At 37.3% G+C, this 27,070-nt stretch overlaps 1 protein-coding gene across 2 annotated transcripts; it reads left to right on the top strand.

Annotated features, from left to right (window-relative positions):
- Window positions 1-2: 2 nt before the first annotated feature.
- rffl (ring finger and FYVE-like domain containing E3 ubiquitin protein ligase) lies at window positions 3-21,319 on the top strand. 2 transcript variants are annotated; one of them, XM_065281831.2, is made up of 8 exons: window positions 3-209; window positions 688-744; window positions 9,005-9,193; window positions 14,032-14,415; window positions 15,586-15,657; window positions 17,393-17,603; window positions 18,455-18,478; window positions 18,599-21,319. In XM_065281831.2, exons 3-8 carry the CDS (start codon window positions 9,017-9,019, stop codon window positions 18,778-18,780), a joined length of 1,050 nt encoding a protein of 349 aa, XP_065137903.1. In that variant the 5' UTR covers window positions 3-209; window positions 688-744; window positions 9,005-9,016; the 3' UTR covers window positions 18,781-21,319. The 2 variants fall into 2 exon arrangements, with proteins under 2 accessions (XP_065137903.1, XP_065137904.1); XM_065281832.1 differs by lacking the exon at window positions 15,586-15,657 and having other exon boundaries at window positions 4-209.
- Window positions 21,320-27,070: the final 5,751 nt, after the last annotated feature.

The following is a 27,070-nucleotide window of genomic DNA, read 5'->3' as shown; positions in this document are numbered from 1 at the left end:
TCGACTCTACCCTACCTCACAAACCAGCGCGTCATTGAACTTCGCGATTCATGAGAGTGAAGTGTTGAAGTTTGTCCGAGATCGGATATAAGATGAGAAACGGGTGGTTTATTGAAAGAGTTTATGTTTGATAAAGTTTACCGGTAACCGCCAGAGTTTTAAACATCTGCGGCGGCTGTTTTTACGCGCTTCTCGTCGTTTAAACTGAGGTAAGTTTAATAAACGTTTTCTCGATCAAATAAAGAGTGATTTTAAGACTAAATCTAAGATATATTTACTACAATGCTTTATGTCTGCTGGAAGTTTCCATTTCTTTATTATGAAATGTTGATTGCTTTTGATTTGTTGATTCATTGATTCACACCAAAACGTTTCAAACAGCGGGTAAGTTATATGGAACGTAACGTACACCGTGGTTCAGTCACCGTGTTCAATCCTCTGGATTGTGTGTGCGACCTGAACGTCGTGTACAACACAATTTGTGTTATAAGGAAGTTTGAAAAGTAAGGCACGGATGTTTGAGGTCGGGTTGAGGGTAATCTGTAGGCAGCGTTAAGTTCATCACTGCTACCAACTATCTTGGGAACTCTTTTTAAGGTTTTGGGCCCAGTTGTAACAAACCCACTAACACACTGTGCACTAAATGCTACTCATAAACTTCTAACTACGGTCTTTGTATCTTTATAGATGTCAATGGCTTGAATTTCCCTGAACCTTACAGTTTACAAGTTACTCAATTTCAAGGTAAGAATGACAGTAACCCAGTTTACAGTTCTGATTGTGTGTGTTTTTATACTTTATTACAGTTGAGTCAGTGGCTGTACTTTAGTAATTGTAACCTTTTGATGTTTCTTTGCTTTTCTGCTTAGCTGTGTTTAGATAGGCTAATGTTTTGTTTTTGCTATGTGTAAATTTTAGTAAAAGATTTGAGTAAAATCTACTTTCGACTTGAATAACTTGGCAGTGTTGATCATGTCGTGTTGTTTGTTTACATACCTCATGATGTCAAAATGGCCTGGCTGTTGGTTCTCCACTTTGCTTCCTTTTCCTCTATTTATGAGTTGTTTGAACATTTCAATTTCATTTAAAAGGGAATATACAATGCTGTGTTCCCTTTGATGGCTTTACAGTCCAGTGAAAGGTACGAGGCCGAGGGTACGGCGGTTAAACCCAAATTCAGCAAATCATATCGTTAGCCTCATAGCATAATTGCCTAAGTCATTTTTTTTTTTTTTTTGGCTAAAATTGTGATATCTGCCTACTTTTACTGTCCTTCCACTGCTGCATCATCCTGCCTTTTCTGCCTATGTCATTAGCCAAGCACAACACTTATTAGAATCCAAAAACACTATGTGCCTTACCATAACAATATGATTTCTAATTTTAAATATTGTGTTTTCCAAAAACATTGAAATATGACTTGGGCAATTATGCTATGAGGCTAACAATATGTCAATCTTACATAATAAATCAAACAGAAGTAACCAATTCCCATCAAAGATTTTACAGTGTATTTCAATAGAAATGTTACAAGACTATTGAGTGGTCTCCCGGACAGGGGTTAGTTTAAGCCAAGACTAGGCCTAATTACGAAGTATAACTAGTTTTAACAAACATATCTTTTTGAAAACATTAGTTGTGTGCATTTTGAGGCAAAACAAAGGGCACTGATGTATTTTAAGTAGGGCTGGGACTTTAACGCGTTAATTAAGATTAATTAATTACACAAAAAATAACGCGTTAAAATTTTTTAACGCATTTTAATCGCACTTATTTTTGCACCGCGGAACATTTCTCATTGGATGAGTTTCGGCGGACCGATTATACTGGAGCACCAACTAGCGTTCATGACTTCAGACAACAACAAACCACAGTGAACATGAACGAAGAAGCTGATGAGATCGCTTTGGTTGGCCCCGTGGATGGGCTTTTTTTTATAAAAAACGAACGGATGGAAGCGTCGATAAGAGCATGGTTGTGTGTAAGCTATGCAACAAGGAATTCACATATCACCCGCAGCACATCGAGCCTCAAGTATCATCTCAATGCAAAACATATAGCAGCTAGCGTGGACGTTAGCCCGACTCCGGGTACAACGACTTGGTTGAACAAAAAAGAAACAATATTTTGTTGCTTAAGCTTATGTATTCAGTCATTATTCATGGTATAGTAAAAATCCATGTGAAAAAATAACTTCTCAATGTTCTCAGGTCAAATATTTATATGTGATTAATTTCGATTAATTAATTACAAAGCCTCTAATTAATTAGATTAATTTTTTTTAATCGAGTCCCGGCCCTAATTTTAAGATATGACAGTGCAAGTTGTTTTTGGTTTGGACAGCTCTTACGTTTATTTTAGTCTAGGACTAGTCTAATCCCTGTCCGGGAAACCGCCCCTGAGAGTTTTAAACAAACGTATACATGTTTATGTCCATATATAACATTTCACCAGTGTCTTAAGGCAATACTTGTGTCGTTATTTTAATGCACATGTATGTTGTCTAGTCACAGTGCAGCTATTGTTGGCCTGTTACTAGGACGTGTTTGGTTGTACTACTGGGCGTGTGGGCTGTTGGGGGGATTTTATGACAGCCCCGTAATGACAATGTCTTGTCAGTTGGAAAGAGAGGTCTGTGGCAGCATTTGTTGTTTTGGACTTTGTACAAGCTGCCATGTTTGCTGACACCAAACAATGTGGTGTTTTTCGCATTAATGTTTTGTTTTTTAAATGTGGATAAAAACATATGGTATATGTTTTTCCTGTGTTTTGAAAGTGAGGCATTTTGCATTTGTAGATATGCCATGTTTGTAATTGCCAGTATATCAAAATTCTTTTCGTACGTGCAGTGACTTGAAAACTTAGATTCTCCGATCAGAATTTTTGCAGCTAATACAGAGTACAGATTTCTAGTCATCATGATAAGCCGATTCCAAGTACTGATTTCGGTGCAGTAAGCTCTTTGATTACTGTCACTGTTAAGCTATTTAAGATAAAGTTAATTAGTCAAGCACGAAGTTTTAATATTATTGACCAATGTATTTGTGTACTCGTGCTAAAAAACAGGCTTTATCTGTGTGCGCACATTGGGTGTGTGCAGACAAGAGCAGCTGCAAATAAGTTTAAACTTAAAACGCATGTGAAAAATAAACATGAAGATGCAATGGATGTCAAGGCCTTGAAAATTAATGGGAAACAAAACATTCAGGGGTATATGTATTAATACCAGATAGCAATAAATATACATCCATCTTTTAGCATATACCGTAGCTAAAAGCGCCATCTCCGGGTGAAATCTACTAAGAGCTTCATCTTTTCACTGATGTATACATTTGTGCATTAGGTTTTTCTCAAACTTATCAAATTAGTTTTTCCCAAAAACAAAAGAAAGTCTGCACTGCAGCATGCAATGTGCAGCTGCGCAGAAGGAATCACGATTTAACCTACAATACTGTATGACCATTTTATATCATTTTTTTTTTACTATATATCATACTGCATCCAATCTGCATATTCAAATTTTAATAAACATAACTAAAAAGTTATTAACTACTTCTAAAACAAAACACAAAAAATATTGAAGGGTGTGCACTTGGAGTTGAGTCTTGATTATAGTGGCTATTTTGGGGATGTTTTTACTATAAATATAATTATTTAATAATATTGTGTGATTCCATTTAATATAATAATGGGTTCAATTTTCTGATTCATTTTTATAGATGTTTTTTATTTGCTGGTGTAGAGAATAGTAGTACTTTTCTTGTGAGTTAAATACTGCTGAAGAGACTAATGTGCTTGTTTATAAGCGATCATGTAGGGCTGGGTATCGATTCAGATTTTCAAGATCGATTCGATTTCGATTCTTGATTCGATTCTTGATTCAATTTTCAATTGCGGTTCTTGGGACGGTTTCTATACTCGATTCTCGATTCAACTCGATGAATATAGATTTATTACAAATACTATATTAATAAAAAGAACAGTGAACAGCAGGTCACAAGTGGGTAATTAATAAAATCGATGAAGCAACTGAAACTGCCATTTTAAGCACTCAATGAATAAATGACAGGTTCGCCTCTCTCTCCTAGATAACATCGTGCAAGGCACAAAAGAGGGTGACATCTAGTGAAGAAGACTAGTAATTCGATTAACGTTAATCTTTCGTTCAATGTTTGCAGAACTAAATATGAAAGAAAAAAAAATCGATTCTGCTCTTGAGAATCGATTCTGAATCGACCAGGTTTTAAAAAAAACGATTAATCGAAAAATCGATTTTTTTGCCCAGCCCTACAATCATGTCTCGTCAGTGATGGCGCTTGACTAAAAATTATGTTTGTTGTTGTTGTTTTTCTTTGGCGGAGAGTGGATTTTTGCTTTACGCGTCCATATTTTGGCACTCTAAACTTTCAATGCATCTCATTTAATAAAGCTAACACAACATATGTTATGCGAAAGGTCTCTTTAAAAGTTATAGCATGCAAATATAAAAATCATAACGTGTAAATTGCCATTGTCGCCAGTTGTGACCTTGACAAAAATAGCATTCACAAATTAATAAAATGTCAACTATTGGAGGGACATGTCCCCCTTAATGTCTATTGTGGTTATGGCCCTAACATATGCTATATACTAGGTAGGGCTGTGACGATTAATCGTGCAAATGCGTGTTTTCTCAATGAATGAATATGAATGAATTACGGTGAAATGCAGCCACATCCAAAAGCCAGAGGGCGCTCTCGTGTAGAAACTCCAATTGTACCACAGAAGAAGTAGCATTACAAACGCTATTCCAGGAAATGTCTACAGGAATATTTATATCACTGTTCTTCAGATTATTTTTTCTTCAGGTATTTTCATCATAATAAAGAATCATTTGAATGATTGTGTTTGACGAGTTTTGCTTTTTAAATTCTCATTATAAACGACTCAAACTCATAGTGATTTTAGATTGATAAGGACTTCCAACTGATCACAGAGCCGTAGTACATGCACAAGCTGGGCATGAAACACAGAATCGCAGCCTTGCAATTCAGAATCGATTTCAGGCAGGTCTTTTTAATGGGGAACGCGATGTATCGTCACAGCAGTGTTAATTTTAGCAGCAAATTCTGATTTAGTCTTAGTCTTAGTCTTTTGAATAACACACCATTTAGTTTTAGTCTTATTTTAGTCATCTGAAATCTTTTAGTTTTAGTCTAGTTTTAGTCGACGAAATATCATAAGAGTTTTAGTCTAGTCTTAAGTTTTTTAGTCTGTTATGGAATGGTATTAAGGTTTGAATATGCAATAGAGACTAGGCCTGGCAAACTCGATTCCTTTTAAGGATCCGGGTTATTGTGAGTCACTCACTAAAGTGATCCGGGTTGTGTGATTCACTTGAGTCATTTGAGTCAGTATTGCTAAATTGCCAAGGAAACTCAGTACAGACCCACTTGTAACCAGCTGATCCACGCGACTCGAGATTCTCAGAGCCGGAAACATTGCAGACTCGCAGACCATGGACATGAGACTCGCTCTACAGATCCACTAACCGGCTGATTCGCGTGGATCAGCCGGAGCCGGTTAGTGGATCTATAGAGCGACTGAAGTATCCTCAAAAGCAAATCCATAACAAAAGCCTTTCACTTCTGAAATAACATGCTTATAGGTTTTAGGTTTGGTGTGTATGGTCAACCATTTAAAAAAGAAGCCTAATAACAATAGCATAATAATATAGAGAAAATATAGAATAAAACTGTCCTGCTATTGTAGCCCTCAGAGCCGGAGAGACAGTTCGCGCAGATCAGCCGGTTACGGATCAGCCGGCGGATCAGCTGGTTACGGATCAGTCGGTTACGGATCAGCCGGTTACGAGTTGAGAGACTCTCGAGTCAGAGCAGATTCGCATGTCTCTCGAGTCCGCATGGTTTCCGGCTCTGGGTGAGAATCTCGGGTCAGTTCGCGGCTCGCGCGGATCCATGGGTCTCTCGAGTTTGCAATGTTTCCGGCTCTGAGTGAGAATCTCGGGTCAATTCGCGGCTCGCGCAGATCCGCAGGTCTCTCGAGTTTGCAATGTTTCCGGCTCTGAGTGAGAATCTCGGGTCAGTTCTCGCGCAGATCAGCCGGTTACGAGTGGATTTGTAGTGCGAGCGAAGTCTCATCAATAATGTTGAAAGAGGTTTGTGTGTGTGGTGGCGCTGTTTATGGTTTTACATTGAATTGTAGTAGGACTCAACTGATCCGGGTTAATGACACTAGAGACTCGCGACTCATGAGTTAATTTAAAGATCCGGGTTAAAGATCCGAGTGAGTCACGACTCGAACAGGTCTAATAGAGACACAGATTTAATGGTTGTTATAGAAAACACGTATTTTATTTTATTCTTAATGTCAAAAAAACTGACCGTGGCTTTTTCACCAAAAAAAAATCACATAAAATAAGCAGAAGGCCCGCTCTACCTAAAAATATACATGGTCCCTGAAAAAGATATGCATTGTCCCTAAATGACATGCACACACAGACGCACGCAGACACACATACAGAGACACACACACACGCACTTACGCACGCACTTACGCACGCACTTACGCACGCACTTTGTCCAGTCATGTAAAACCACAACATCTACTATAATAGTAACGTTACACATTTCATTCAATTTGAGGACACTGAATATTTATACTCAGTAATACTGAGTCAGTATTAATTCAGACAACCCAATACAATCAATACAGTTCAGATGTGTATTCCTTTCGTTTCTATGTTATACCAAGTTTAGCGAAAACACTGTGGTTTATCTGATAAAATAACCTTAGCGTGTATGCTTACCTTCGCATGTATTTCTGGATGAGTCGTCTTTACAGGCTGTCGTATTGTCATATTTGTAGTGTGACCAGATTAGACGCTAGCTCTGACATTTTTGTTGTTAATGAGACATGTCTTCGGACCGGGTGCACCGCAAAACGTTAGCGTGTTGCTAACGAGCGAAGTCAACTGAAATCAGCCAAAGCTGGGAACTAAGACTGTACAACTAAATATAATGTAAACAACCTGTTGTGAAAACAAACTTTGCCGCGGGTTTTCAAAATGACTCTGCCGACTGCTGCCTGTGTAGATCAACCTACCCTCAAAGATTCGCTCTGATTGGATTTCTTCCCAACTGTCCCACAAAATGAGTAGCTCTGATTGGATCTCTTCTCCATTCGTCCCTCCCTAACATTTTCGTCTTATTTTTATTTGTTGACTAAAGTGTCAGTTATATTTCGTTACAGTCTTCGTCATCAGATATGATTTTATTTAGTTTTTATTTAGTTTTTCGTCCGTGAAAAAGGTTCGTTGACGAATATTTTTCGTCATCGTCTTCGTCAACGAAATTAACACTGCGTCACAGCCCTAATACTAGGAAAAAATATTAATATTTAAAAGTATTGCTGAAGTATTGCTTTATTTCAAGTTCATTAAATCATACGAAGTGGTGTAACCAAACCTACAGGGGGAAAAATTAGATGTAAAGTCAATAAAATTTTTATTTTGACCTTTTATGGACATCGTTTTGTCAAATTCCTTGACCGTTAAAAATTTTATATATATATTTTTTTTAGATTTGTTTAAACATTGTAACCTGCAGATATTTTAAAAAAATACTAAAAAGTAAATAATGGCATTCAGCCAATGGAATACAGTCATTGAAATAAAAGATCAGATCCAAACAGAAGCCTGTTTAATTACAGATTAAAAGTTAACTTGATACCGATGCATGACTGAGATAACACTGAAAAATGACATCACATTACAAAAAACCACAAGCCATAAATATCACAGTAAGCAGCATATTGCAATGAGATTTTCTATATGTGTCTTGAATGTTTGGAAATGCTTTCATAAAGGTGTTAGCTTACTGCATTTGTTGCATTTTTACAATGCAATAATTTGAAACCTATAACGGGCAAATATGCCAACGATAGTCATGAATGCACGCTTTTGGAAATTTGTCTGACTGTCTTTGATGGACAATAGTTGTCTAGTGGCACAACCCTACTGTGTGAAGAGCAACAGAATGTTGCACATGTTAGGTTGCAGGTGATACACTGAATCTAAGGAGCAGCAGCATCGGCCATAGTTGTGTTTTATTGTAAACAAAAGCTGCTACTGACCAATCAGAATCAAGGGCTGGAAGGAACATTTTACGCATTCATGGCTTTAGCTAAAGTTTAAAATTCTCCAGTCTGTTTAAAAGACCGAATGCAAAAAGACCAATGAAAACAACTTTGCATTACTGTGACTGATGTTGAATGGCTGCTAAAAATGCCTATTTTAAGTTATTAGTAAAACTGTTCCTGGTCTTATTGTGCATAAGTATTGACTAAAGCAATGGTTTAATACCATAGTAAAGTCTGATCATAGGGGCATACAATGGACTTTCAGATGTACTTTTTGTGCTTGTGGTTGATGAGTCAAAATGGCAAAGCTTTAACGTCAGCTGATCATGAAGTTGTAAAAGTATATTATACTAATGTTAAACTACACAGTCATGTAGAGGGAGTCACCCAAGGTGTTTTGACTGTGGTAACAATTTCTGAATTCTTTATCTTATCGCTCAACGTCTTTATCTTATTCACTCAACTTCATGCCCGGATGTCGAAAGGTGTAACCATGGCAGTGCTACAGGATCAGGCAGGCTTTATTTGGCTGTGGGTTAGTAAGGGAGTGTGGGGGGGTACAGTGTCATCCTAGTAGGAGTATCACACAGCTCCTATAGTTTAGACGGCACACAGCCTGTAAATAAATGATGGAAGTTCTACTTCTTCAGCCAGGTGACTCTTGCCGAGGGCTCGTCTGACATTGGAGAAACATTTTCATACCTCTAATTTAATTACAGCCTTGTTGATGAGCGAAGATTCACTTTTTCGTAAAGCATATCTTAGCTTCTAGGATTAAGGTGGTTTGGTTATTTTAAGACTTAGATAATTCAGTTTATGGTTTGATTACTTGTAATAAACGTATCTCTTTCCCAAACACTCGCAGTAAGCGTGGAGCATGTGGGCCAGTTGCTGCGGCTGGCTCTGCCTGGATGATCCCACAGTGGAGGAAACCAGAAATAGCTCTCATCGCCAGGCCTTCACCAACTCGGGCTTCAGCAGTACCCCATCTCCCACCGCACCAGAACACGTGTGCAAGGCATGCGGAGGTCGATTTGACAGCCTTGCCAGGAAGGTAATTGACTCGATAAAAATCAGTTGGGCAATGTTTATCTTAAAAGCAATATCATGTTGTTATGTGAAACAGACAAATAACTGCTCACACAGGCTTGTCGTTTAATACACATGGGAAGCATATTGTGTGTTTATATAAACATCATATCCAATATCAGGTTTTGCTTTGTGCCACCTGGGAAGCAATGGAATTATAATCAAATTACAACAGGGCTCCAGACTAACTTTTTTCACTAGGAGCACAGTGGCCCCCAACTGAAAATTTTAGGGGCACAACCAGAAAATTTAGGGGCACATACCATAAATCAACATGCTAACCAAATATTCACATTTCTACTAATTTCCACTGTATTACTAATAAATACTTGATGATAGATGCAGAAATTACATTGTGCTGTTTCAAATTCAGTGTCACATTTTATTGTGCACTTTTGGAAAAAAAAGGTCAAATTTACTGGTTGCACATGTGCGACTGGATGTAAAATTCAGTGGCACACTCTCAAATTTTAGGGGCAAAATGCCACCATTTGGGGGCAGTCTGGAGCCCTGTACAAGTAATTAATTATTATGGCTTTTCACACTTGAAATGGTAAATAACAACCCTGGGTTATTCTAAAATGTTTCCCCCGTTTTACACTATTTCACATTATTTTATGTATTTGGTGTAATACAATGTGTTCACATTGTTAAAAAAACTATTTTTCACATAAATTACTGTTGCTCCTCCATGCCCCACCTTTCTGAAATGCATCGATTTCTACAAAACTCATCGTTCTGAGAATACGCGGTGTGCTCCGATTGGTCAGCTACCCAGTGAGTTGCGATTGGCCATATACTGCAAGAGAGCTGCGAAAATGTGACGCTCCTTACAATATTTAGAACATCAGCTCCCAATAGGAGATAAAACCGTCTTTACTACCTTATCAATACGAGTCTGAATCTGATCCAGAAAATGCAAATGACCAAGCTGACTGATCAACTTAACCAGTGCAGCTTGAGCAAACCAAACCGATTGGTAAGGTAAAGATTACAAAAACATAAAACCATGTTTGCATTTGTAGTCATAGATGGGAGAAAAAAAAACAGGCACTACTCTACACTGCTCAAAACCTGCATTTGATTCATGGTTTGAATAGTCAGTAGTCAATTCTTTAAATATGAAAACATCGACTACTTCCAGGCTGTAAGAAGCGGGAGGAATTATGATAATGACCGTTCTGTCCACATCAACAGCCTGAGGAAGTAAACTGTTGCCTACAAACCGTGAGATTATTGTAGTCCAAGAAAAGAGATTTCAATTGGAGATGATAACTCGCGTCATCAAAGACTTTGGGATTTGTAAGGCGGCTTTCACATAGGAAGCGGTGTGCGCTGCAGTTGCCACTGAGTTCAGCGCAGCCAAGCGATTTGTGCTCTGCTGGCCAGACCAAAGTAGGCGGGTTTTAATAAATTACTACAGTGTTTATATTTGGGTTAAATAGTGGATGAGGAATACAGAGACTGATGTTGCCCGTCTCCATTTCACGTAACTTTAAGCTGCCTACCTACAATGAACTACTTGGCTTAAAACACACCTGACATGCCAACTTGAATTGCTACGTGTTTCCATGACATGGCTTTCCTTCTGATGTCTCTTTAGGAGCTCTGGGAATTCCGAGTATAAGCTTTCTTTCCATTTTGTTTGGATGCCCAGTTTCTATTGGCCGCGCGGACAATCGTCACAGAGCGCAGCCCAAAAATTAAACTATTTTGAACTTTGACTGCACTCGTGCGGTGTTCGACGCAACAACAAACCGCCCTCGCGCGGCGCAAGCCATTGAAATGAATGGGTTTGATAGCGCAGCGCACACCGCGTCCTATGTGAAAGCCGCATAACTTTGCAGATCATTAACATGTACTATCACACACTTACAGACCAAAAGAAATGGAAAGTCAACTCTTTAGCCACCAGAATATATATTTTTTTAAGTTGCATGTCAGTGCCAGCATTTTTTGATTTTCACAAAAGTTTAATGCCTTCCAGAAAATGTTGTTCATTAAATATATAAACATACAATATATCAAATAAAAGGACAGACCCTCTGCTTTATCCTGCTTTCATTTGTTCTCTTTTTAAAACTTCTCAAATATTCTTCAAAAGAAAATGTTTCTTCAAAAAATAGCAATTTTTTTTAGCAAAAAATAGCAAAACATTTTGAGATAATTGTACTTTTGTGAATGACGTTTTATAGAGATCAAATACAGAGCGATTTGTGAGGAGGACAAGACATCGTGGTTTTGTATTGATTTTACAAAGCCAAAACAAAAGAACAGACACACATCTTTTTTGGCCTAATAATATATTTTTAAATGTAAGAGTGAAACAACCTCTTACTGAGTAAAGTAACTTATTTGTTATTATGAAGGAATTAAATACTGTTTTGTCATTAATTATACATGTTATCTAATCTATAAGCAGCCATTATTTAACCTCATAACAAGTTTTTTAAATTAAAAGAATATTGCATACATTTGCAATTAATGTTTTTTTAGTTTCAACAATTGTTTGTATGTTTCTCAGTTACTATAATGATATATTTTAAATATTGGCCAATCGGCCACATTGTTCTCTTCATATCAGTATCGGTCATCAAAAAACCCATATCGCTCGCTGAGAAAGAGTTAATCAGGGGTTAAGAGATAACCCTGGGTATTCATAATCAGAATTTTCATGATGTACATTCATAAACCCAGGGTTAACGATCTAATGTGCATACTTGCGGTGTCAACTGTCATAATTGATTTGGGCATATAAAACACTGTTAGACTTGCATTGAATTACAACAAAACGTTGTTTGTCTCAAAATTGTCAATTTTTAATGCCAAAAATAATTAGCATATGAAGTAAAAATCATGGTCCATGAATATATTTTGTAAATGTCCTACCATTAATATATATAAAAGAATTATAAGGCAAATTTACACTGGTCCAACAACCTGCAACAAACTTATATTTTGGAGTCTGTTCGGTCCGTATGAAACACCTTTTGGCAGTTGTTGGATCAAAGAAAATGAGACTATTGGAGTTGGTTGTTGTTGGACCAGTGAATTGAATTTGATTATGAATTGGCCCTAATATCCTGCTAAGGACTTAATTTAAACAACTTTAAACACTTTTCTGAATATTTAGATTTTTGCAGCCTCAGAAACCAGGTTTTCAAATAGTTGTCTTTGTCAAATATTGTCCTATCCTAACAAACCATACATCAATGGAATTTTTATTTCAATTTATCAACCTTCAGATGATGTTTATGATCTCTTTTTATAAAAATTGACCTTTATGGTTTTGCGGTCCAGTATCACCTGAGGTACATGTTCTTTTGTTTCTGATTGGCTGTCTGTTGCTGAGCATCAAGTCATTAAGGGTTGCAAAGCAACAGAAAGTTTTCTGTAAAAAAATGTTTAAACTACATTTAAGTTCCCTGTTATAGCAACTCTGCAATTTTTTTCCAATTCCCTTTATTTCCATTAATTCACATATATTCTTGTTAATTCCCATGGAAAGTTTCCAGTCTCAAAAATTCCTGGAATTTTACAATCCTAATTCCAACTAGAGCCCGACCGATAAAGGATTTTGAAGGCCGATACCGATACAAATGTTTGTTGGTTTTAAAATCCAATTTTCGATATATCGGCCGATATTTTTCCGGAAACGCGCAACAAAACATTGACAGATTTCACTAACATTAGTTTTTTGTAGTTATTTATGAGTTTTAACTAAAATAATATGATAATGCATTTTAAAAAAAAAACTTGTTTCTTTTATTGTCTCGTGACCAACTCACCATGAACTCACTTAATACCTAATATACCTTAATACCTAATATTGGCCGATATTATCGGCCTGCCAATATATCGTTCGGGCTCAAATTCCAACCCCGGTTAACATTGCATGTGTTTGGCACTGCAATGTGCTAAAGTGGTGCTAATAGCCCTGGATTAATTTTAGGGATCACCCTGCTTTTGAAATACACGTGTGAAATGCTCCTTAACTTGGTGTTAAAAGCGGGGTTCAGAACAAAGATAAACCGTTATATATTTCTATATTCGCTAGATGTTGTCTAAGTTACTTTATAGACTGCAATTGTTGTTGTAAAATAAGTTGTTGTCAGTTTTATAAGTCAGTCAAAATGAGTGAGTTACTATATACAGTATCATTTATACCTTATCTTAACTCTGTTGAGTGCATGCCAGGAGTCATAAACTCTCTTCTGTATAATAGTTAGGAATGCAATACACAAAGCACATACAGCCATCATAGAAATAATTTAAGCAGCATCTTCAGTAGATTAATCATCATCATCTTCTGAAGCCAAACAAAAAATATTTTAAATGTATATGGCAGCAAATCGAAATCTTATTGGTTCCTGTGTGTTAGGAAAGTAAATACCATGTGACAGTCAATCAAGAAAACAGCAAGATCTGAAACCATCAACATCTCCCACAGTAGACCAGAATAAAGAACCATTTGAACAAGAAGGTTGGATGATCACAGAAATAAGAGTCGGCCCCCCCAAGTGTTAAAAGTGAAGCACACGAATTAAGGATGCGTTTAGTGACTCAACTTTGACCCATTTCACAACCTTTTAATCTCTTAATTTGCCTTTGTATGTATGCACCTTTATTCAATGGCCATGTTTGTGTTTGGATTCAAAGTTTACATCTAGATAATTTTCTAACTTTTGACCATATCAGCCTGTCCTGTGATTTTTACACGCACCTTAAGTAACTTTACTGTCCAGATTAGACTTTGTGTTCCAGTCTTAACCTGACTTTAATCTCTCCGATCATGCATTGCAGCACATGTGCATGGACTGCAAGAAAAATTACTGCAGCCGGTGCTCCGCTCAGCTAGAACTCCAGCCATGGCTTTGCCACACCTGCCAGCGGTTCCACGGCATCCTGTTTGAGCGAGCGGCGCTGATGAAGTTCAAAGTAAAAGACCTGAGAGACTACCTCCACCTGCACGGGGTGCCTACGCAGATGTGCCGGGAGAAAGAGGAGCTGGTCGAGCTGGTTCTCGGCCAGCATACGCCCACGTCCGAGATGCACGTTCCTTCCCCTACAAGTATACACTTAGATCAACAGGAGACCCCTGATATTCCGGTCATAACGGCGAGCCCACCAGGGAACAATGGTACAACAGAATTGGGACCCCAGGATCAAGCGACAGAAGATGAACGGGTATGAATTAAAATTTTTGTTTGCATGAATCTCCACAACAAAGTGTGGACACAAGCATTCTTGTGTAGAGTACGTTCGTAAATGCAAAGTATGTCATTTCAGCAATGCTTACGGCACTGAAAGGAAATGTGGGATGTAACGGATTTTCTAAATGCTTTAACTGTCTTCAGTTATACAGATGTAATCCTGCCAGTATTGCTATCAGAGCACAAATTTTGGAAATGCCACACTGTGTACTCACTCTGATTAGGAGGTCAACCTATGAATGTCTTACCTACAGTTTTACTAAAGTGGGAGAAAAAACATATTTTTCTCATCCAAATTTTTATATAACAGCTGCTTGGGGTGTGGATCAAGGCATACCATATGTTTACTAAACAAAGATTGTACTAAAAACATGTTATCCTTTGTGGGCCAGGACAGTAGTTGCCAATGTTTTTTTGTTAATGCGTCAGCACAGCCGGCATAGCCCTGATGCTGCAGACTATGCGTCAGTTTTCATTCATACTTCTGCGTTGTTGTTTGCGTTGACTTGCAATTACACATGCAGACCACTAGTAGGCAGTATCCACACTTGTAACCCGCAACAGCCGAAGAAGTAACTTGCCCAGTAAACCCACGAGATAAGAAGACCAGCAGTGATGAATGTAAAAAGATAGTTTGAGATAAGTATCACATCTTAACTTGGCGCATCTTTGTTTTTACCGTTGTTAGCGGAAATGTGACGCAGATCTTTTTTCACCTGACACGAGGGGTTTAAGCAGAACAATCACAATGCTAGCATTTACACGCCATTACATTTTGGGAGAGGTGCACGTCAGGCTACGCCGTAGGGTACGGCATACAAACGACGCAGAAGTATTTACGAATTTCTACAGAGCGATCAATACAAGCAATCAAGACAGCAAAAGCATCAACCAATTTTAAAGCTGCAAAATGCCTGTTTTCACAAGTTTTCATTTTTAAGATGAACAGCCAAAAGGCACAAAAGATTTACAGTTTTTGGTTATGTAAATGTGACAAGACTACCACTATACCTCACTCACTAACATATACTGCGTCTCAAGTGCACTTACGAATTTGTGAGATCATAGATGTACCCTGAGGTAAATCAGATAGTGAACACAGCTGGGTTAAACTTACTCTAGCTGTATCAACTTTGACCCTTAGAGCTTGTCGATGGCAGAGGCGACAGCTGAAAGTGACATGGACGCAGAGCTGCAGGTGGAGCAGGAGCTGCAGGTACCTCCTGAAGCTCCCTACCTCTCCTCCTCCGCCTCTTATATTTACTCGTACACTGTCGGAGTGTTAAACAGGAAACAACAGCACAGTTATCATGACCCGTCACAGGAACCTTTCTGTTGCAATGATTTGATTTCCTTGAATTTGAATCATTTTCTAGTACGATCAGCTTGAAATGAGAGAATTGCTTTTCTGCAGGCTTGAGTGAAGAAATGTTGCATGTAAAATCTTTTAAGCTTACTCTTAACTTCAATTCATCTCATCAATGCTTCTAGCGTGCACAACCAGTGTCTGATGTTTGAACGAGTGACTTGTGAGATGGTTGTTCTAGGAGCTTGATGAAACCAGTCAATCAACATCTGAACTGATGCTATTGCTTCATCTCCCACCTCTATGTGATATACTGATCTGTATCTGATCTGAGGTGTACTACATAAATGATTAAAGGAATATTCCACTTTCATAAAAAATCCAGATCATTTACTCACCCTAATGTCATTCAAGATGTTTATGTCTTTCTTTATTCAGTCGAAAACAAAATAAGTTTTTTGATGTAAACGTTACAGGATTTTTCTCCATATGGTGGACTTTAGTGGACCTTAACAGTTTACAGTTTCAATGCAGCTTCAAAGAGCTCTAAACGATCCCAACTGAGGCATAAGCGAAACTGGTCTTGCACTAGCCGTGTGATGCTCCAGCGTATATTTATTTTTAATCAAATATATTTTTCTGTAAATATTGCGCTGGATATTGTCAACTTGCGTTGAATATTGTCAACTTGCGCTGAATATTGTCAACTTGCGCTGAATATTTTCAACTTGCGCTGAATATTTTCAACTTGCGCTGAATATTTTCAACTTGCGCTGAATATTTTCAACTTGTGTTTTTGCAGCAATTGCCCAATTTTGTCATTCACATGGCCAGTTTCATTTGTATGTAATCTACTTGCGCAAATTGTTGAATTTGCATTTGGTGTGTACACCCCATCAGAGCCCTTTGAAGCTGCATTGAAGCTGTAAACCAGGAGTGGGGAACCCTGGGTCCTGGAGGGCCACTGTCCTGCAGAGTTTAGTTCCAACCCTAATTCAACACACCTGAATTTCATTTCCAAGTAATCCTGAAGACTTTCAGGATTTTTGTTTTAGATTTTTCAGGTGTGTTTAATTAGGGTTGGATCTAAACTCTGCAGGACAGTGACCCTCCAGGAGTCGGGTTCCCCACCCCGCTGTAAACTGTTTGGGTCCACTTAAGTCCACTATATCTTTACATAGTCGTGAGTATATTATCAGGATTTTATTTTTGATGAAAGTGGAGTAATCCTTAAAAACCATTGAGGCTAGTGGCATATACAACAGCAACCTGTATCATCAAGTTCCTGTAGTATATTTCACTAGCCACAAATGTTTTAAAGCATGCTGTTCAAACCCTTATTTCAAACTAAATCAACATGATTGATACTTGCTGACTTGCTGTAAGAGGTCATATTTTTCTGACTTTTTCTTACAATTAAAATCGTGAAACAAACAGACTTGTATTGAAGAGGGACATAAACAACAGCAACAAATTCTAGAGAAAACCACCTAAACCACACAAACCTTCCCTCTCGGTGGAACTTGATCTACTTTCATTTGCATGGCAAACGTCCTACATGGCCTGTTGCTGGTGAGGGAGGAGTGAATCAATGCACTGTAAAAACATTGTTTTTTATTTTGCATTCTCTTTCTTTCACTTTTAGTCATCAGACTCAGAGGAGGTGTTGGCCCCTGGGCGGCGGGCGTCCCTGTCAGACCTCACGTCAGCGGAGGATATCGAGGCTCTGAGCGTCCGGCAGTTAAAGGAGATTCTGGCGAGGAACTTTGTCGACTACAAAGGCTGCTGTGAGAAGTGGGAACTGATGGAGAGAGTCACACGCCTTTACCACGACCAAAAAGATCTGCAACACATATGTAAGGAGTTGACTGGTAGCAGGCTGAGGGCTTGTTGTTTTTACTTTGACTTCAGCTCTTTCACACTGACCTCTCTTTGTGTACACAAAAAAAAAACATTGTGTTTGTGTCAAATTGAGTTTGTTTAGCCCAACGGCTGGGTAAATATAGGACAGAACACACGCTGGGCCAACTTGACCCATCAAGTTGCAACCCAGCAAATGTTTTTTTCCAAAAGATTTAAACATTGAGTTAATTTTACTTTATAAATGGGTTAATATTATTGTTTTTTTTTATTAAGTTACTTTATTGTAGATGTCAAATACACCACATTAAAAATACATGCAAACATGGTATCCCCTTTACTTTTTTTATTAATTACATTCACATTACATGTGCTGTAATACCATTTACCTCCATCAAAAAATATTTAAGAACTTTGAATCAAACGTTATCACAATAAAATACATTTATTAACATTTATTTCACAAGAAAAAATTATAAATTTAGTATATCCTCTTGAAAAGTGCTGACTGGAGTCTGTCCTGATGATGTCTTTGTGAGGTAACTTAAAGGCGGGGTGCACGATCTCTAAAAGCCAATGACCTAAACAAAGATGCCCCTACCCCACTAGAATCTGGACCTTCTTTTGATAGACCCGCCCCACACATACGCAACCCAGGCAACAATGTCGTTTAGTCGACACGCCCCTTACTGCTGACAAGTGTGTTTTGGTACTCGGCCTGACTACCTTTTCCAAAGCGTTATTCAAAAATCGTTCACCCTCATTGGTGTCATGGCAGCAAAGTTTGCACAAGCAAAAACTAGTTTGTTTCTATTGTTGACTGAAGTATGTTTTTGTTTTTCCACAGTGTCTAACGCCATGGAAGGCATAGGTGGGTTTGGTGCTCTTGACTTGAAATAAAAATGAAAGCGAATATTTCTTATTATCATATTATTAGATGTAGAAAGCGCATGAAAACTAAGATGTTTCTTGCTTTGTTTCTTTTATCCAGACGCAGGGTCTGGGATTCCCGGTGAGGAGAACCTTTGTAAGATCTGTATGGACTCACCCATTGACTGTGTTCTTTTGGAGTGCGGACACATGGTCACGTGCACCAAATGCGGCAAGCGCATGAGCGAATGCCCCATCTGCCGGCAGTATGTGGTGCGAGCAGTGCACGTGTTCAGGTCCTGAACAAAGCTCGTCCTGAGACCACCAGCGCCCCACCGTATCTCAGCCCTTCCCCTGAACAATGGAAGGAAATGTTTTTTTTTTTAACAGTAGAAACTGAAACTTGGTCTTGAATTCTTGCACATTTATCTTGTGGCACTTTAAACGATCGTGAGAAGATGCTCCAAGCTTTAAGCAATACATCTACTGCTTTCATTTTCTTTAACTCAAGTAACTTTCCAAAGTGTGCCTTCTTTTTACACACGGGATGTCACGTTTGTCGACCATGCAGATGGCACAAATATCCATTTCTGACAGCGTTTCAGAGGAGGATTGTATTGAAGACACTTGAAGGTATGCAAGTGAACCTGCAAATCATTATTTTCTTCATGTTTTTTATGGGAACAACTCGAATGTGATCTATCAAAACCAAACTATCTGAAACTGTATGTACTAATGGGAATCAGACTTGTCACACAAGTCTTACATCTGTTGATTCATCTCAAATAAGCAACTGCAAATAGAAGTTGAAACTGCTGACAGATCTTAAATCTGATTCGTATCGCGTGAGAAACTGCAAATAGCCTCAACTAAAGTCGAGTCACTTTTGATCAAAATGATTCTCATAGCTAATTTGCACTCGTTTTTATGTCAGTAACCACCATTATGCCTTCATTACCATGTTGTGAGGATTATTTAACCGAGTCAGCTAATCTTTATGATTCCTCTTTGTTTAAGTTGTTAAGCTAAAAGTCTTTGTTCAGGTCATATAAAGACCATTAAGATTGATCTATTGGTTTGTCAAGAAAAATTGTCATGGTGCAGTTTTGCAAATGTTTCCCCTCATTCTCGACTAAGGTGAAAACTCAAAATAAAATTGTTCATCCACAATGATTTTAATAAACATTAGTTTTTATTTACTGGAAAATTCAGAATTTTAAAGAGTCTGGAAGTCCAGTCAGACCCAATTTCTAAGCTTTCTAATATTGTTAAGGAGTCCCCAAAAACAGGTTTAAATGCATGCAATGTCAATTTCTCAAAATATAAATGTAATATTAGTTCATTTCTCAGAGATCTCAAAACGATTTACTCATTCACAGATTCAGTCTGCCCAAACCCCGCCTTTCGGTAGCCTACTCTGCAGAAAAACAATTACAACTGTGTCAGTTGACCAATCAGAGCAAAGTAAACAATAGCTCAAAATGCATTGACCTAGAGCTATCGTGACTTACTGATAAGACATCAGAGTTTAAAAACGAATCATTACACATTAATCCAAATAATAATAAGAACAAACAGACAATAACATTTTTTACATTCCTATAATCACGGATGTAAGCGAACCAAGCCCTAGCAAAACAGTAAACAATGGTGCAACTGCACCAAGGGTTAACCGAGTGCTAGCATGACTTACTGATGAGACATTACAGTAAACTAGACATTCAGAACATTTTTGTTGAAAATAAATCCATAACGTCATAATGATACCTACAGGTTGTGGTTAGATGCAGCATATCGGATCCAAATAAAGTGGGTACTGAATCATCTTTTATGGCCAATCGTTTAGCAAATCCAACCTTGAACTCACAGAGATTGGAGAAGCAATCATCAGTAAAACGACGGGAATATAACAAAAGGGTTTTATTGTAACGTTACTGCTGTGGTATTGTGGGAAAATGAATTTTGACTACTAAACAACACAAACTTGCCTTTACAGCTCGAAACACAATGTCATCTCAACATGATGTAAACATACCAGCTAGTGGAAGTGTCTGTGGGCAGGTCTGGGTTTTTGTTTCTCACGGGAAAGAGATTATGCAAAGTGTTGCCTTCATACATAGACGGAGATTCAAAACATAATTTGAATCGTTAAAGCGATTCAGATGCGACTCCCTACTTTAGAAGCCAATAACTTTATTTATCGTAAACTTTGCACACGTCTTACATTGATGGATAGCTAAATTACACACTGCAATACAGATCATTTTCAATACTGGATCTGACTGGCACTCCCAACTTTTTCTTTCGATTCTGTGAAATATAATTTATTCTTCTTCACCTTTTGGTTTTCATGAGATGACTCCTTTACAATTTTCAATTGACTATCATTGCCACCTTTCCCACCGTTGATTATTCTTGCAGGCGGTCACCTCACATTTTAAGGCATGCACGCGTGCTGCATTGGTGGAGAGAAGCCTCTCTGGTATGGCCGTCATTTAAAGTGTCAGCCTGACCGGCATCGAACCACACAATGTAGCTCTCCATATAGCATTCAGGACTCAAATCGTGCCGCTAGTAAGCACTTTGAAGGGGCTTGTGGTAGATCTCCTGCTGGAATTAAATCAGCAGCACTTTAACGGAGGAAATATCAGGTGAACGTTTCTTAACACTCATGCTGTGAGTATCTGTGGTGCCTTGGAGATCGTAGGACAAGTGAAAACCTGCTACCGAAGTGCCTCCCTTCCCTTAAGGCGCAGCAATTTAGTTAACATTGACTAGCTCCGGACTATACTTAGAGAGCGGGGTATGTGCCTACATGAAGACATGAAAACATGACCATACTCAGAGTAAAAAAGCAAAGAGGGGGGAACTGCATATATTTGGATTTTTAGTAGTCTTTGCAAGTCTCTAAACGGCACCATGCTATTATTTGAAGTCATATCAAGAAACTGATTGAAGTGCTTTCACTGACTAAATGTTACGTGAATAGAGTGCGATTTAAAAACCGATCTTATAACTTTTTATATCACGGGTCTGTTGAATGCTGTATTCTGATTGGATGAGAAATGTTCCGCGCGGCGGGTATGCATTAATTTCTGATAACCGCACACCTAACTTGTCAAATGTCTTAAAAATAGGCACCAGAGCAATGTTTGTGGTATAAGAGGAATTATTGACTCCGGTCCATTGAATTATTTGAAAATAATGCACATCCGCGGTGTAAGGGATTGCACCTTGGGTGTGCATTATTTTCTTATAATTCAATGGCCCGTCGTCAATTTTTCCATACATAACGTGTGACCGAAAACCCAACTAAAGACTTTTTTGTGATTTACTGTGTTCATCCTAGAAATCCTGTGAAAATATAAACTTGATATCCTTAATATTAAGTAAGATCATGTCAAAGATTGAAATCAGATGTTGATGCTTGAGCTTTGCTGTATGAAACAAAATCCACTTTCATTGTATGAATGAGAGGAGCTCAGACATTCCTCTCTTGAAAGAACAAAATACTAGGTTAGACTGATGTTTTTGGTTAACCGTTTAGGTTAAGAGTGCATAGATTGTATTAGTCTTTCTCAATTAGTTGTCTTCTTTCTAAATCTAAGGTTGCCAACCATTGACAAATAATGTTCCCAAAGAAGAAATGCAAACTCTGCTTGTACATTTCCAATGCATGGTGACAGAAAACTTCCTTATTTTATTAAATTGAAAACTCGATGTTACACTTGATTTTATTATAACTGTGAAACTGTAGATTATTTTCTTTGTGTCAGAGTCATATAAAGAATTTTGGTTGGATTATATCAATGGTTTTATCTCTTGTTTGTTGTATAAATATGAATTGGGTTTTTTGTCCAGTATCGATGTGTTGTTAAAATATAAGTGTTGTAAACCCAGGGTGCGATTTGTAAAAAAAAATCAAAGGGGGGAGTGTTTTTCAAATATTTTTATTTCTGAAAATAAATAATATACCACAGGCTTATATTGATTATTCAGGGCATTAAGTTATTTCTTGTAACTGTTGACATAAAATAGAAATGTAACCAGTCTTACTGCCGTCCTGAGCAAGATTATTATTTATTATTCATAAAGGTGAACAATTTGGGATAAAAAAATAATTCATCAGACGCAGGGATGTAAAGACCAGAGGGGGAATAACCCCCCTCCCAGCAAATCGCACCCTGTGTAAACCAAATGTAATTTCTTAACCAAATCTCATATGACACATAAAATCTTTACTAAGCCATCAAACTAGATTAATGTGTTTAGTTGTTTTAAAGATTTTGTAATAAAATAGTTTTCAATGCTTCGGTATTTCAGTTTTGTTTCTTAAGAACGGTCAAATGAATGAGTCTGAAACACGTCATGCATGATGCAGTTAAACTTGTTCTTCTCGTCTGTCTGCGTGTTGTTGGTTCTCTGCGTTGACACAAAGTAAACGTATCAGATTTTCAGGGATGTGAAGAACAAAGTATTCTCCTGAGGGTGGAGTATTGTTAATGAGTTACTCTACATGCTATTGTTAGCTTAATGACAGTGGCCGGGTTCAAACCCCCATTGTGGTATAAAGCAAATAAATATTTCACTGCTGAGAACATTTGTAGAATTAAAGCAAGAAATGAGTAATTTATGCATTCTGACCATATGGCTTCATATTGGATATAGTGGGGTTAACCGTGCCACTTTAAAGTTTGTCATCCTGGCAATATAAGTAAGAATTAAAATGAATACATTTTACATGATAAACCTCTCTAAATGATAAACTAACTTTATTATTATATCAAATCAAATACCATATAAAAAATTATTTTAAGTGAAACTGAGTGAGAATAAATCTGTGAATCACAGCCTCAGTTTATGGATTTCCAAAGAGTTGATAGATGGATCTGTAAGAGCTTTCTAGTTTTAATAAACACTGACGCCTGGTGGATAAAAGTTGCTATGGCGCTACATTGCACTCAGAAAGTATTCAAACCCCCTACACTTTTTTATTTTTGTTGTGCAAATTCATTTTTTCTCTCTTTAGTCTATAATCACTACCCCATGATGGAGTAAAAACAACTTTTGAAACGTCTGTAAAAAAAATTCAAAAGATAAAACTGAAATATCACATTTGCAACAATAATGCTAAGATGTTTCTAAACCTTGATTGGAGTCCACCTGTGGTCAATTAAATGAACTGGACATGATTGGAAAGGCACACATTGGTCTAAACCCCTGATACAGCTGATAATGCATATCAGAAACCAAACCATGAGGTCAAAGGAATCATCTCGGAGACCAGCAAGGCAAAATCCCTATTGGCGCCCCAAATCAAGATCATACAATTTTAAATGCAATATTACATAAAAATCAAACAAATTCAACAAAGCAGTTAAATATTCTCCAAAATTAAATTCATTTTCTAAGGCAAAAATAATTTTAACCTCTCTGGTTTCAAAAATAACTTTGTAAACACGTCATGTCAGTTTCCAGAAAAGTGTTCATTGATACGTACCCGTGTATATATGGTGTAACTAGAAGCTCAAGCCCACTTAAGCCAATCACAATCCTGAAAACAGCAATGAATCACTTCCTGTTCCTTTTTTGAACAAGGTCACACTTTGGCGTAGGTGCGAGCTCTGGCCCATACTGTGACGTTGGCTGCCTAAACATCCGTTTGTCTCGGTTTACATGCAACCGTGCAACTGAAGATTTTCAAAATCTGGCCGGAATTTGTAGAAAATCGGTTTCAGAGGTGAGTTCTTCGTTTGCGTGTAAACGAAGGGAAATGTCTCAGTTTTTCAAAATAATCATGTCCGTGTAAACTGGGCCTAAGTCAGTGAAGTCCCAGCCAAAATGTATATCATTGGTGCCCCCTGCAGTAGGTGTTGCCCTAGGCGATCGCCTTGTTTGCCCATGCCTAGAAACGGCCCTGTACAGGATTGTTGCAAGGCACAGATTGGAGAAAGAACTCAGATGGCCAAACAGAGCAATCAGAGGAGAAGGGACTTGATAAGAAAGATGACCAAAAACCCAATGGTCACTCTGACTAAACTCTGGAGATCTGGATGTGTGGGAAAAGAAGCACAACCATCACTGTAGCCCTCCACCGATCTGGGCTTTCCACAGTGCACAGCATAAGAAAGCTCACTTAGAGTTTGCACAAAAGATTCGCTGGTCTGATTAAACCAAGATTTAACTGTTTGACCGTTCTAAAAGTGCAGTGGTTTCACCCGTGCCACCGGCGTCGACCGTCTGACTTATCAGTGTATGAGAAAATGCTACATTATATGTCATGAAACACAGAAAAAATTGTGTACTTTCATGGTTCCCCAGCTGAATACAACTCGCTTTTATTTCAGTAATGGTGTGTAGTTACACTATACCATAACTAGCCATTCCTTCACATTTACAAACAGAACCTCTACTGCTTGTCCAGTTAACCTTTCCCAGCTGTTATTGTTTAGACAAGTAAATGAGACCAACTGCATACACAATATCATTTTATATAGGCCACTAGAGATGTAAGGCAGAGGTTCAATATATTTGGAAACTTTATGGCATTGCTTTAGATCAGGGTTGGCCAGTTTTGGAAAGGACACTGCAGGACACCGGCCCTCCAGGACTGAGTTTGGACACCCCTGCTTTAGATATACATTTGAAAACCAACTAACCAATCAAATTGTCAATCAACTGGATACAGGGGGTTTTATAGTTGATGTATGAAGTTTGTTCTTTTCAATTTTTCAACCACAGGTTCTCCATCACATTGACTACGAACATGTTCCATCTGAAAAATAAATAGTGCTTATTGTCTGTTGTCATTTGGAAGACTATATTGTGTAATTCTTCTTTAAACTAAAAGACACTTATTTATATTTTAAGATATAATACAATGTGACACAGAAAAATAGATATGCCTTAAGTATCCCAATACTTTTTATGGCCAATGTTGATCACAAAAGTATTAGAATACCTGATTATTTTTGTATCATAATGTATTAGTTGTGATGTATGTTCTCAAGCTTTGATAGTCTATAAAACAGCACAGCATGGACTTTCTATTCATCATGAGTGGTCATCCACCCGTGTGCCTGTTTTTATGGCTGTTTCTTTGCATTTATACACTGTAAAAAAGTTGCTGTAGATTTAAATTTATGTTACACTGTAAAAAATCAGCATTTTCTGAAAATCTACATATTTTTATTAAGGCTGTCAAAAGATTAATCACGATTAATCGCATACAAAATAAATGTTTGTGTTTGCATGATATATTTGTGTGTGTTGTGTGCAATTATTGTGTATATATGAATACACACACATGTATACATTTAAGAAAACAAATCATGTATATATTTTTATATATAATATCAATTATATCTAAATCTTAATATATATATAAATGTTTCTAAAATACATGTATCCATGTGTGTGTATTTATATATACAAAATAATTACACACAGTGCACACACATATATTATGAAAACTTTTATTTTATATGTATAAATTAGGTTAAACAACTTCAACTTTTATAAGTAATGTCCACTTCAAAGATCGAAACATAACATAGTATGTTGAATTAACTTGCAAAACCAAGGTTTTTTTTAACTCCACACTGTATTTTTACAGTATATTTAGTGGCAAGAGTTTGTTTAAAGTTAAATGAACATTAAACATTAACAAGTCTTTATCTTTACAAAATAAAACTATAAAATAACAGCCTCATGCAAAGCATTCTGGGAACCAGAAATCCTCATCAACATTTCTCAGTTTTTTCCTTCAGATTTTGGTTCCCAGAATGCTTTGCATGAGGCTGTTATTTTAATTCTATTCTGTAAAAATAAAGACTTGTTAATGTTTAATGTTTGTTTAACTTTGAACAAACTGTTTCCAGTAAATAACATATATTTAAATCTACAGTAAGTTACTGGCAAACAGCTGTCATTAATACTGTCATTTATTTTTAAAAATTACCGTATAATGTTGTTATTGTAGGACGAGTGATGTCATTACACAAACTTGTCCTCTGTCTCTCTTTATTTCTGCACTGTTGTACAGATGTGTCAGAGGGTCTTTCGTCTCGTATCTTAATCTTGTTTCAGGTGCAGAAGTCTGGGTTACAGTATTTTAACTGTAAATCATTTGCACCTGCACTGTAACACTTATTATGTAGTTTCATGTTGGTAGCAGAGGTTAGGCCTACTTATCTTGCGGAGGGAAATGCCAAGCTAAGCACTTACCAGAAAATTAAGTTTTATATACAGGATGATGGGAATTTGTAAATATTTTGCTTAAAGAGGTATTTATTTTATTCAGTAAGATATTTACATGTTTACCAAAGACAGAATAATAACAATTTAACAATGTACCTGTTCAAAAGCTCTTTAATGTACACTGTAAAACAATTCGCTCTAGTTATGCAGCTGCGGCTGTTTGCCAGTAACTTACTGTAGATTTAAATTGATGTTATTTACTGTCAACAATCATTTAACATTAACAAGTCTTTGTCTTTACATAATACAACTATAAAATAACAGCCTCATGCAAAGCATTCTGGGAACCAGGAATCCTCATCAACCGTTTATTTTTTTCCTTCAGATTTTGTTT

This window comes from Paramisgurnus dabryanus, chromosome 8 (assembly GCF_030506205.2).
Source record: "Paramisgurnus dabryanus chromosome 8, PD_genome_1.1, whole genome shotgun sequence".
NCBI classification, from domain to species: domain Eukaryota; kingdom Metazoa; phylum Chordata; class Actinopteri; order Cypriniformes; family Cobitidae; genus Paramisgurnus; species Paramisgurnus dabryanus.
Note: the sequence above shows the minus strand (reverse complement) of the source record. Positions and strands in the feature narration are given on the sequence as shown.